Source organism: Rattus rattus, chromosome 17, assembly GCF_011064425.1.
Source record: "Rattus rattus isolate New Zealand chromosome 17, Rrattus_CSIRO_v1, whole genome shotgun sequence".
Lineage (NCBI taxonomy): Eukaryota > Metazoa > Chordata > Mammalia > Rodentia > Muridae > Rattus > Rattus rattus.
The window spans coordinates 44,335,558-44,347,405 of record NC_046170.1 but is presented as its reverse complement, the minus strand read 5'-3'; the positions used below and the strand labels follow the sequence as shown (position 1 = coordinate 44,347,405).

The 11,848-nt window shown below is 53.1% G+C and overlaps 1 protein-coding gene across 1 annotated transcript in view; it reads right to left on the bottom strand.

Annotated features, from left to right (window-relative positions):
- The window catches only part of Trim67 (tripartite motif containing 67), a 35,649-nt gene that overhangs the window by 4,990 nt on the left and 18,811 nt on the right, over window positions 1-11,848 (bottom strand). The window contains 7 exon segments of the mRNA XM_032887852.1: window positions 1-102; window positions 1,185-1,323; window positions 2,509-2,654; window positions 5,202-5,355; window positions 6,678-6,788; window positions 8,045-8,167; window positions 9,857-9,952. The exon segment at window positions 1-102 is cut by the window's left edge and continues 202 nt beyond it. Of these exon segments, the coding sequence (XP_032743743.1) occupies window positions 1-102; window positions 1,185-1,323; window positions 2,509-2,654; window positions 5,202-5,355; window positions 6,678-6,788; window positions 8,045-8,167; window positions 9,857-9,952 (871 nt within the window).

Below are 11,848 nucleotides of genomic sequence, written 5' to 3'. Positions count from 1 at the left end.
GCACCACCCGGTCGTCATAGCTGCTGCAGGTGGCTGTCTGGTTGTCGTTAGATAAGATGATGTCCCGATGGCCAGAGTTGGGGTCGAAAGTGAACCAGGCCACTGGAAAGGAAGAAGGCAGAAAGAGCAGGCTCAAGAATCTCTCCCTCACCCTCCGTCCTTCTCTCTTCACCTCCTGCCCCTCCTGCCCCCCGGCCTCCCACCACAACACAAATTTTGCCGTGTAGCCAAGGTGACTGACGGACTTATTTCCTTCTAACAGAGTCGATTCATTGTGGCCAGTGGTCTATGTGGGATACACACGCACTCACACACTCTTATACACAGTCACACTCTGGGCTGATGGGTTTTTGTCAACGTGACAGAAACCTAGATTATCTGGGAAGAGGGAACCTAGACTCAGAAATTGCCTCTGTAAGATTTGCTCCATAGGTGAGTCTATGGGGCTATTGTCCTGACTCATGATTGACGGGGAGGGCCCAGTCCACTGTGGGCGGTGCCACCCCTAGGCAGGTGGTGCTGAGTCATATTAGAAAGCATGCTGAGCAAGCCAGTGAGGATCAAGCCAGTAAGCGGCACCCACCCCCTCCATGGCTTCCAAGCCAGTAAGTGGCACCCACCCCTCCATGGCTTCCAAGCCAGTAAGTGGCACCCTTCCATGGCCTCTGTTTCAGTTCCTGCCCTGACTTCTGTCAGTGATGTGTAACTGAGAGTTGTAAGATGAGATAAATCCTTTCCCCAGGTTGACTTTGGCCATAGTCTTTGACACAGCAATAGAAACCTTCTCTCTCTCTCTCTCTCTCTCTCTCTCTCTCTCTCTCTCTCTCTTCTCTCTCTCCTCTGCTCTGTTTCTTTCCCTGTCTGTGTCCCCAAGTTTCCCTTCCATGGATCTACCCTTGCTAAGGAGCAGACATGCAGGCCGATTGGCCACACAGGCAGGTTTATTTCCTGCAGCTCTGACCCCTACCATCTGCCCGAACAATCCAGGTGCTGCTGACAGAGGACGTGGCCATCCACAGCCCACCTTGTAGGTGGGAGATTGGAATAAAAAGAGGAGACACGATTTGTGGCCAAGGTTACAAATCTTAAGCCCCGTTGAATGGTGACACTGGCTTCTTCCTGCCCCCACCCCCAACCCCAGGATACAGGGAGTGAGGTCCAGTGCAGGGCTGAGGAGTGCTCACCGTCAGAGGTCTGCAGGACCACAGTCTTGCTGTAGGGCCCAACACCAGAGGAGTTGAAGGCTTTCACTCTGGCATTGTAGGTGCTGTTAAAGTGGAGCCCGTCGATGGTGCACAGGGTCTCCTTGCCGACGTACACTTCCTGAAAGAAAGAGCAAGGGCACTGGCTCGGCCTCAGAGCTTCCAGACGTTCCCCTGAGGTGCACATCAGGAGCAGAAGTGCCCTCACACCGACTGGAGTACCAGATGAGAGAAGTTCCAACCTGTGCCACTTACCCTTATGGGGCCCCCGGGGTTTGCACACTGCTCTCAAATTGCTGGCCCCTCTGTCTTGGGGGCCCGGAAGGGTGGGGCTGCCGGCGTGAAGCTATCCTAGGATGTTCCCTGAAAGCTCTCTGCCTCCACCATCAGACTGCCAGAGCCAAAGGGGCCGTCTGCAAAGCCTTCTGCCCCTGAATCAGCATCTTTCACTTTCTAGGGTTTTACTTCATTCCCCCAGTCACTTCCGTGCTCCCTCTGTCTTACTAAGTCCCAGTGTGTGCTGGCTTGTTTTAATAAGATTTACTCCGTAGCCCAGGCTGGCCTCAAACCCTCAATTCTTCTGCCTTAGCCTCTCAGTTCTGGGATTCCAGGCAGGAGCCACCGCACCCGTCTGGCGCCCCTTTTCCCATGTCTTCATGAACCTGCCACGTTTTGAAAGAACCCAGGGACCACCTTCTGTTGCAGAAACATGCGCTGCCCAGACAGGGAATTCCCAGCCATCCTGGTGGTCAAAACCAGGAAGCCAGGTTAAAAACAGGAAGCCCAGCAAAGGATTGTGGATTAAAGGTGGTGTGAGGGGCTGGAGAGACGGCTCAGCAGTTAAGAGCACAGGCTGCTCTTCCGGAGGTCCTGAGTACAATTCCCAGCAGCCACATGGTGGCTCACAACCATCTGTAATGGGATCTCATGCCCTCTTCTGGTGTGTCTGAAGACAGCTACAGACACATATAAATAAAAGTATGTACTCATATAAATAAAAATTAATAAAAAATTAAAAAGGTGGTGTGAGAAAGCTCAGGAAAGAATTGTGTGGGAGGCAGGTGAGGTGCGGGCTAGCCTGTGCAAAGAGTACACGTGTAGGTGGTGCTCTCTCTGAGTTGTCAGCTCACACCTGTGTGGTGCCTCTCAGAATTCTCTGACAGACTTCTCCCTGAGGCTGTGGCCACAACCCCACCGCTATCGCCCAAGAGCCCAGGCTGGCATGTCCTAGGGCAGCAGCCTCACAGGTTCTCAAACAACACAGGCCTCCCTGGAAACTGCCCGTGACCAGCCGCAGCCAGCTCACCCGGAACTGCCCTCCGTCGCCGTCATCCAGCTCCAGGATGTAGCCATCAGCAGGGCTGTGGGTGAAGGGCGGGGTCCTCCAGGCCAGGGTGGCGCTGTTATTACGGGTGCAGCACTTCTCCAGCTGCAGCAGGGGTACAGGTGGCACTGCGACAGGGGTCATTCCGGTCAGCACGCAGAACCGTCCTTCAGGCCCCAGACTACCCCATCCAAGCCCCGTGGGACCTGGGCCCCAAGGAAGGAAGTCCTCCTTTCTGTCTGCCCACCAAGAGCTCCTGGGTTATGCTGCACACCAAGTGACCCCGGCATGGTCCATACCGTAGTCACCCGTGTGGGCTCAGATAGCAGACGCAGGGCAGGAAACCAGGTGAGAGTCAGCCTGTAACTCCCACGTGGGCTGGGAGCGGAGGTGCTCAGCTTGGCTCAGATTTAATGCCCTGCAAAGGCCCGTGTGTAATGTTACTCTAATAGTGTGGGTTCCTTCCCGCCTTAGACCATTTGTGTTCCCGGGTGAAAGACACGCAGACAGCCTTTACAGCTCAGGCTGGGCAGCTGCCTGACCTCCCTGCTTCTAGAATCTACCTCCCACTGACAATTCCAGGTTACTACTTCAATCCTGGCTGCTCTTCACCCGGTTAAGCAGCCCTCTGGGCCGCGTTCTCTTGGTCCTTTTACATGGCGGCTCGGCTTCTCCTTCCTGCACGTTCTTATACTTCCGTAGCCGCTATCTTCTCTCCTCTCTTGTATCCACTCCTAAGGCATGGCGTCTCCTCTCTCCTCTCCCTCTGAGTCCCTGGGAACAGTCCTTTCAAATTGCTGGCCCCTCTCTGTCTCGGGCCTCCGGGAGGACCGGGCTGCAGGGGTGAAGCTATCCTGAAAGCTCTCTGCCTCCACCATCAGACTGCCAGAGCCAAGGGGCCGTCTGCAAAGCCCCTGAGATCAGCATCTTCTGCTCAGCGACCCTGTCTCGGGGGACTTCTGGTTCTCTTAAGGACCCGCCTCTGTCTCTCCTCCACAGCTGTTGGCGTCTTTATTTACCAATCAGAATTAACCAGGGCAGGTGCTACTTGCGGACCCTCTCCCGCAGACAGTTTTGGGGGCTCAATTAGCATTAGAATACAGGTAGCTGCACCTGTGTGTTGAAAGTTTGCTCCCTCGGGACGTACTCCTGGGGGATGGCAATGCCTTTAAAGGGACCGAATGGTCACATGATGGTGTGCACATGGAGGAGATGGTGAGACCCTGGCTGTTTCTTCTCTCTCTCCTTCCGTTTGCTGCTGCGATATGCTCACCAAAGCAACAGGCCAAGCACAGGCTGACACCCCCAAAACCTTTCATCTCGTGATCGCCCCAGGACACTGATGCAGGGGAAAGACGAAGTGCCCAGGCGGTTGGAACCTTGATGGTAGCTTTGCAAGGTCAGGGGACTAGACCATAGCAGCAGGCATGACCTCAGAGGGCTGGGTAGCCAAACCCGTGGACTGGGGGACTGAATGGGGCAACGCTCTGAGCTCTCTAAAGCCAAACAGGAGAACCTGGGTGCATCCCGGCTCTGCTCAGGCTCAAGAGGGTCTAGATGGGGAGACGAGGGCCTGATTTAGAAGGGAATATGGCAAGACTTGTTCTATAAACCTGCTAGTCTCACCTTTGCTCGGAATGAACTTACTGTCTCTTCAGGGCTAGCTGATGCCCAGGAAGGTGAGTCTGGGTCACCAACACGTAACTGATTCAGCCTATCCCTTCCTCTGCTTGGCTGAAGGAGACCCTTGCCACTTGCTTATTCCTCCCACACCCTAAAATTCAGACCTACACCCACAAGCTTCTTACCCCAGTTTCCAAGACTACCTTGTCCGGCCACAGCACACCCCCCCCTTACCTCCTGGCACAGCACTGCCTGGCTACCCTTCTGGATGAGCTCGGGGCCTCTTGGGGAAGATGGCACCCAGGGCAGGAGCCCAGCTCTGGTTCCGTTGTAAGCTCTGGGACTAGCCAAGCTATTCAAGCGTCACTGACCTTAGCTGTGGGTCCCCTGTTGGCTGCTTGAACACAGCTCCTGCCATCCTCCATTTATCTATCCTGCTTTCCCTGTTCTCGGAACAGAAGCATGCTCCTGCCTTGGGGCCCTGGCAGCCTCGCTCTCTGCCACCTACAAAGTTCTTCCCTGAAGCTTCTCCTGCCCTCTCCCCTTCATCCTTTGCTTCCTTCCTCCTGCGTCCTCCTCTTCCCTTCTCCCCTCTCCTCCCTCCCTCCTTATCTTCCCTCCTCCCCTCTCATCTTCCTTCCTCAACTCTCTCTTCCCCTCCCTCCTCTTCCTTCCTTTCCTCCCTCCTCCTCTCCCTCTTCCCCTATTTCCTCTCTTCCCTCTTCTTTTTCCTTTTCCCCCTCCCCTTCCTCCCACTGCTTTTCTCCTGCCCCCTTTCTCTTCTTCTCCTTCCTCTTCCTCTTCTCTTCTCACTCAGATCACAGGAGGACTCGGCCCCCGTCCGTTCCACTTTCTCTCCTTGATCCTTGGTCTACAAAAGTCACCTCAAGTTCAGCTGGGGCTCGCCGGCCTGGTTAGGACTTAGGATCCTCATCCTTCCCTCTGCCACCCTGCGTGACCAGCCTCTGTCACCACCACCCAGCTGCCCTTAGCCTCTGTGCCCCTTGGGGAGGCGGCACCGCTAAATGGGTCCGATCACGGCTCACCCCTACATTTCATCTGGACGAAATCCAGCTGGTGGATGGCTTGCAGCAGCGGCTCGCTGTCCAGGGTCAGGTCGAACTCCGCAGACACTTTGGGCTCCAGGGCACCTTTGACCCACTGCTCCTGTGAGGTCTGCACGCGCTTGATCAGGGCGTCTGAGATCTTAAAGGGGGCACAGACAGAAGGGTTGGGCCCTGCAGATGAAGAGCTGCCAGCCTTTGTGGGGAAAGGGTCAGTGAGGGGAAGGGATGTGGACTGAGCCTGGACCATCGAGCCATGGCCAAGCCTAAGTGACCCCTGAGCACGTAGACATGCTGTGTTATTCCAGCCACAGTTTACCCACACAGGCAAGTTAATGTGTGTGTGTCTGTTTGTCTGTCTGTCTGTGTCTCTGTGTGTCTGTGTATCTCTGTGTGTGTATGTGTGTGTGTTAGAGTAGGCAAGCTCTATTATGAAGTCATGGTGGTTTTTCAGATATGCAAACAAATCTGTCACACATCTGGGCGAGCCTCTCACTTTGCAAAGCAAAGCATGCTAGCAGTGTGTTTCTGAGTGTGAAGGAATTACTTCCCATGGGCCCCCAAGTTCTGAAGCCCATGTCTTCCTGCTGCGTCTCCTCCCAGCTCTTCCATGGCTTCCTCTGCAACCTCTTGCCTGACTGCCTGTGTCACACCTGTGGCTCTGCCTTCCTTTGCTGCAAAGTCCTGCTTCCGAGACCTGCACAGATGTCCCAAGGGAGCCATGACGCCATGCGTCTTCTGCTTCTGCTTCTCTTCCTTTTCTTTTTAGATTTACTTGTTTTTCTCTTACGTGTATGGATGTTTTGCCTGCATGTACGTCTGTGCATCCAGTGTGTGCCTAGTGTCTAAGGGGATTAGAAAAGGGCGTGAGGCCCCCTGAACTGGAGTTAAGGATCGTGGTGCATCACCATGTGGATGCTAGGGGCCAAACCCAGATCTTCTGCTAGGGCGTTAAGTGGTCTTAAACACTGAGCCAACTCTTTAGCCCCTCACATGCCCTTCTGGAGAGTAAGCAATGGGGTCCATCCCTTCCCATGTGTGTGACACATGACCATGTTTCTAGGAGTTCCTGTCCTCATGTTAGCCTAAACGCTGGAGCAATGGCCCCAAGAAGACCGCACCCTCCCTGTGGGAAAGTGGATTCTGTCCCTCACCTCTCTGTGCAGCCAGCCCTGCTCACTTGGCATGGGCCGTTTTCCCACCCCTGGGGAGAATACTGAAGCCCAGCACTTAGTCCCCCGACATGATGCCTGTCCACTTCTCCTTTATGGCTGAGGAAGAATTAGGCTTCCTTCTGGGGAAGGTCAGAGCCCTGATGACAGCCCAGGCCTTCTGTCCTCACACAGAAGAAGCTATTCATGTCCCAACCAGGGAGGAACAGAGCCTAGAGCACGAGCTGGCCCAGGAGGAGCAGGGGGCATTGGGGGAAGGTCTGTGAGAGTCCTCCAGGGAATGGATGCTCACCTGCAGGAACCCAGAGGGGTCGTCCTCCTTGATCACCTCCAGGCAGTACTCCATCAGGCCAGTGGACTGGCGCAGCTTCAGGGTGCAGTGGTTGATCTGGTCCCAAACCATCTGCAGGGGAGAGAGAAAGGAAGAGGGGGGGGGGAGAATGCGCTGAAGAGTCCACTTGTGAGAAAAAGCAGTCGGGTTATAACAACAGCTCATGAGTGGGTGCCTGAGCTCGGAAGGGCAGTGTTGAGCTGCCCCACCGCATAGCTGCCACTCCGCTCTGCTCCTGTGTTTTATAGTCATTGCAGGGGAATTAACAGACCCATGCATGGCGAAGAATCCTGAGCTCTGGACAGCCAGGCACACAAAGGGCATGATGGTCTCCATGATGCAGCCAGTGTCCTGTCGGTCTCAGACTTGCCACTGATCAGGGATAGCTTGGTGGTGTTGTCTGTACCGTCTTCCCAGTACCCACTGTCCCTTTCCAACATACAACCTTTTCTCTTTAAAGTGCTGCTTTCTGTGCCAGGTGTGGTGGTATTCAGGAAGTCTGGGATAAATACTGAGTTTCATTGTTTGCGGCCACCAAAGACTGCATAGCAAGTCCCTACCTCAAAACACAGATACACTAAAATGGTGTTTTCTGGGATGGGGATGTAGCTCAATCGGTGAAGTACTTTGTCAAGAATGCCTGAAGCACTAAATAAAACCTGGAATCATGGTACGTGCCCGGATCCCAGCACTTGGGGTGGAAGCAGGAGTTTTAGCAGTTCAAGGTCATCCTCAGCTATGTGTCAAGTTTGAGGCCAGCCTGGGCTACCTGTTTGAGGCTAGCCTAGGCTACCTGTTGGAGGCCAGCCTGGGCTATCTGAGATCCTCTCTAAAAGAAACAAATGGTGTTTACTAATTGAGTTGGATGCCTCTAGCAGAGAGCTCCTTGGAACCACTCCAGAGCATTCTGAGCCTTTCCCCGGGCCAGGAACTTAACGTCAGATAAGGAACAGGACTCAAAGTTCCTTGGCAGAACCTGGCCACACTCATTGCCGATTATAGATGCATGAGCTATCAGGGTCTGAAGAAGGAGAAGGAACTGGAGACCAGAGCCAGACAGTTTCTGTCACTGTCCCACACATTAGGCAGGACCAGAGAAGATCCTCCCACCCTCCCATCCTGCCCCCCCCCGCCCCCAGCAGACCCAGGAGTCCAGAGCAAATAGGAGAGGACAGGCTGATTCAACGACGGAAGTTGCAGGCCACCTGGCTTTGGAGACTGCTTGAGACTCCTCTGCCAACCAGAGCTGATAACTCAGAGCTAGGCAGTGCTGCTTAAGGCGGTGCCGCCAGCCCCATGCACGGAGAAACAGGTCGCTCTGTTCTCACCTTCAGCTTCTGTTCCCTCTCCTTGGTCACCTTGGTGAGCAGCTTGGCTTTCTGCCGAGTCAGGGCGTCCACCAGGGCGTCACACTGGGCCACCAGGCAGGCTTCATAGTCCAGTCCGTTTTCCTAGGGAAGCAGAGGGCTATGCTGAGCAGGCGCCGGCCTCTGTGGTCCAGAGGGAACGGCGAGCATCATGGCTGTGCACCAGGGAGGGTTCCATGAACCGCTGCACGTCTACATGTGCAGACAGTGTGCGGTCTGTTCATAGGATGCTGAACGCTATGGGAAAGTGAGCACGAGAGATGGATAAAGAGGGAAAAAGCCTGGGTGAGGCCGTACATGCCTGCCACCCCAGCACCAGAGAGCCTGAGGCAGGAGGACTGTGAGCTGAAGACTGGCCCAGAGACCCTGTCTTGAACAAAAGGGGGAGGAGGAAGAGGAAGAGGAGAAAGAGGAGAAAGAAAACAGGATACAAGTTGTTCACAGAATGATCCCATATATTTGAGATGTGTGTATATGTAATGTGTGTGTGTGTGTGTGTGTGTGTGTGTGTGTGTGTGACAAGCATGGGATATTGGTGGACTTCTTCTCAGTTCTATCTTCCAGACTCTACGATCTCTGTAACACCCACTTTGCTGTTTGTAATCAGAAAAGGTAAATCAAACAAAGTAGTGTGAGTCTGTCTGTCTGTCTGCATCAGTTTCTAGGCCTCTAGGATCTGGGTAGATTCTGGCTTCTGGCTACAAGCTAAATTGTCCCCACGGATCCATTCTGAATCATAAGCCCCAGGACCACGCAGTGTGACTGTGTCTGAATCCGGAAGTTAAAATGAGGCCACCGGGGTGGCCCCAGTCCAACCTGACTGGTGTCCTTATAAGAAGAAAAAAATCAGGACACAGACACACACAGAGGGACAAGCACACGAGGACACAGAGAACTGCCATCTGCCAGCCAAGCAGAGGCGCCTCGGGAGGAGCCAGCCGGTGACCTTGTACTTGCAGACTCTGAACTGAATCCATTTCTGTTGCTGCCTCTGCTCCATCTCTGATCTCTTGTGGTGGCGTTCAGAGAAAATGGATACATCTGTGTGCACCAAACATCAGACTTAAGTGATGTTTAAGACTGTGACTTAAGACTCCCCATGGGAATCGGGCCGGTGGGCGTCACATATCTATCATCTTAGCCCTTGAGAGGCTGAAGCAGGGGGATTGAGAGTCTGAGGCCAGCTTGGGCTTTGTAATGAGACCATGCATAAAATTAAAAATGTGTATATATACATATATATATATACATATACATATATATACATATACATATATATACATATATATAATGAGGAAAGATATGAGAGGAACAGGAAGAAGAAACTCTGAGGGTTCAGGACCCTCTGTCCTTTTCCCCAGCAAGGACTCCAACTGCCCTGGACCTCCCTCTGTGCAGGTGGATCTTCTGTTTGTGCACAAGCTTGAACTCTCTTCCTTGCATTTAGCTCACTGAAGCGAGGCTCCCTGATTTCTGTGTTTGTCAGGCTCAGCATGGGGCATAGTGTAGACACTCAGATGGCACGTTCATTCAGGAAACCGGGTGTTTCTATTTTGATTTGGATAAAGGGGCGCACCTGAGCACCAATGGTGTCACCTGCATGTAAGCAGGCTGAATGTGGCACCTTCAGCACCCACAACTGTACAACCGGACAGGTCAACCCTCTTTTAAAAAAAAATCATTGCAGGTAACCACTTGTCCCAAGGCTTTCCCTGCTTCTCTCTGTGTTAGACAGACAGCCACGCTGTCTGTCTGGCACCAGAGTCCACTGACCTGGATCTGCTGCAGAATGTTCTTGAGCTGAACCAGGAACTCCTTCGCCTCTTTGGCCTTGTCTGAAACCCCGTTTAAGGCCTGAGACAGCTGGGCCTGGGGAGGACACAATGGAGAAGCTGGTTAGTGTGGAGGCCGTGCCTCTGCGTCATGATGCCAAGCTGGTCCCGCCAGGTTGTCCTCACTTAAAAAGCAGCCATGACCGCCTCACGGGCTAGACAATACATGCTTGCTTTCCTTTTGCTGTGGCTGTCGTTTACTTGAGGGGCTGGGAGGGAAACTGGGGACCTCATACATGCTAGGTAGATAATCTATCGCTGAGCTACATGCCCTGACCAGTGTGAATCCATTTCCCAGCTGATGTTGGTGAATTACTGTGGTAAGAATAACCCAACAAAAAACAACTTATGGGAGAGAGCATGCATTTGGCCATTCCAGGTTATGGCCTGTTAGTGACTATGGGGAAGTGGAGGCAGGAAGTCCGAACGCCACCACCACAGTTAGGAGCTCAGAGAATGATACATGCATGGATCTGTGCTCGCTTGCTTTGGACTAGCTTCTTTCTCTTTTATACAGGTCAGGACTACTTGTCTAGGGAATGGTTCCGCCTACAGTGGACTAAGTCTTCCCACATTAATTAGTTCAATAAAGACACCACCACCACCACCACACAGAGACATGCCCTCAAGCAATCCCTCACTGACAGACTGTCTTCCTGGGTGATGATAGGTGTGTCAAGTTGATAGTTAAAACTAACCAGCAGGTGAGTGTTGACTACTCTCTGTTAGCTGATCCCGAAACTACATTAAAGACTAGTGAGCTAATTGTTTGAAATTAACAGCCGGCCTCTGATGGCTGCTGCTCTCTGGACAAGAAGGTAAACGGGTCCTTGCCTGGCCAATCCCCTCTCTTCCTGCCACAGATCTGTCTCCTGTCAGTAGTACTGTAAATATTTCAGACCCCAGTCAGGCTCAAGTCCCTACCACCATCCCACACAGTCGACTTTTCTGTCACCAAGGATAGGACAATCCCCCAAACCAGGCCCAGATCTTTGATCTAACTCGAGTCATATTTTTTTCAAAGTAAAAATGTTAAAGATGGAACAGACAAAATGTCGAACCAGAAAGACCAGGAACTCCTCCTCTTCACACACCCCCCCCCTCCTGTGTCAGCTCTGGAGCCACCCTGTTTGCCAAGCCTGGGGAGTCAAATCTATCCCTTCCCTTCCTCTGTTCATTAACCTTTCACCCTTCATAGTAACTGCCCAACCTAGAAGGCTCGCCATCCCTGCTTCCCTCCGCCATTCCTGCCGCCCCTCCCCCCCACCGCTCCTGCTCGCCCTGCCCCGCCCCCCCTCCCCGCTCCCGAGGGTGCCTGGGACTCACAGGCTGAGCTCCTATACAGAACTGTGATACATTAGTATCCACTGCAGGGATAAGTCAACAAATGGTTCAGGCCGGCCACCATTCTTGGGTGGGGCCCTGCAGAGAGGATCAGCCTCCAAGAACTTCCTTAGAAATACAGTCCTCTGTTCCAGCCTGGAGACGCCTGACGGAAGCCCAAGATTCTGGCCCTAACACTCCTTTCAGCAGCTGTCTCAGACTTACCAGCCCATGCAGCTGTGGCCTCAAGAAACCTCTTATAAAGCAACATTGTAAGCAGATCCAGAGACGCAGGGTAATGCATGGAAAGTGGAAGGAAGCACCTGGTCACGAGAGCTCAAGCTCAGGGTGTGGGCTGTGCCCTTGTCAGAGAATTCTGGAAGCTGTCTTCAAGACATAAACCAAGCTGGGCATGGTGGCCCATGCCTGTAATCCTAGTATGCATTAGGACAAGGCTGGGGGATCACAAGTTCAAGGCCAGCCTGTTTCATGTTGTGACACTCTGTCTCAGTAATAATGTTAAGTTCATCAAAACAAAACAAACAACACCTGACCAGGGTTCCGGGCAGAACAATTTTGGCAAACATCATAAACTGGCCATCAATGAGAT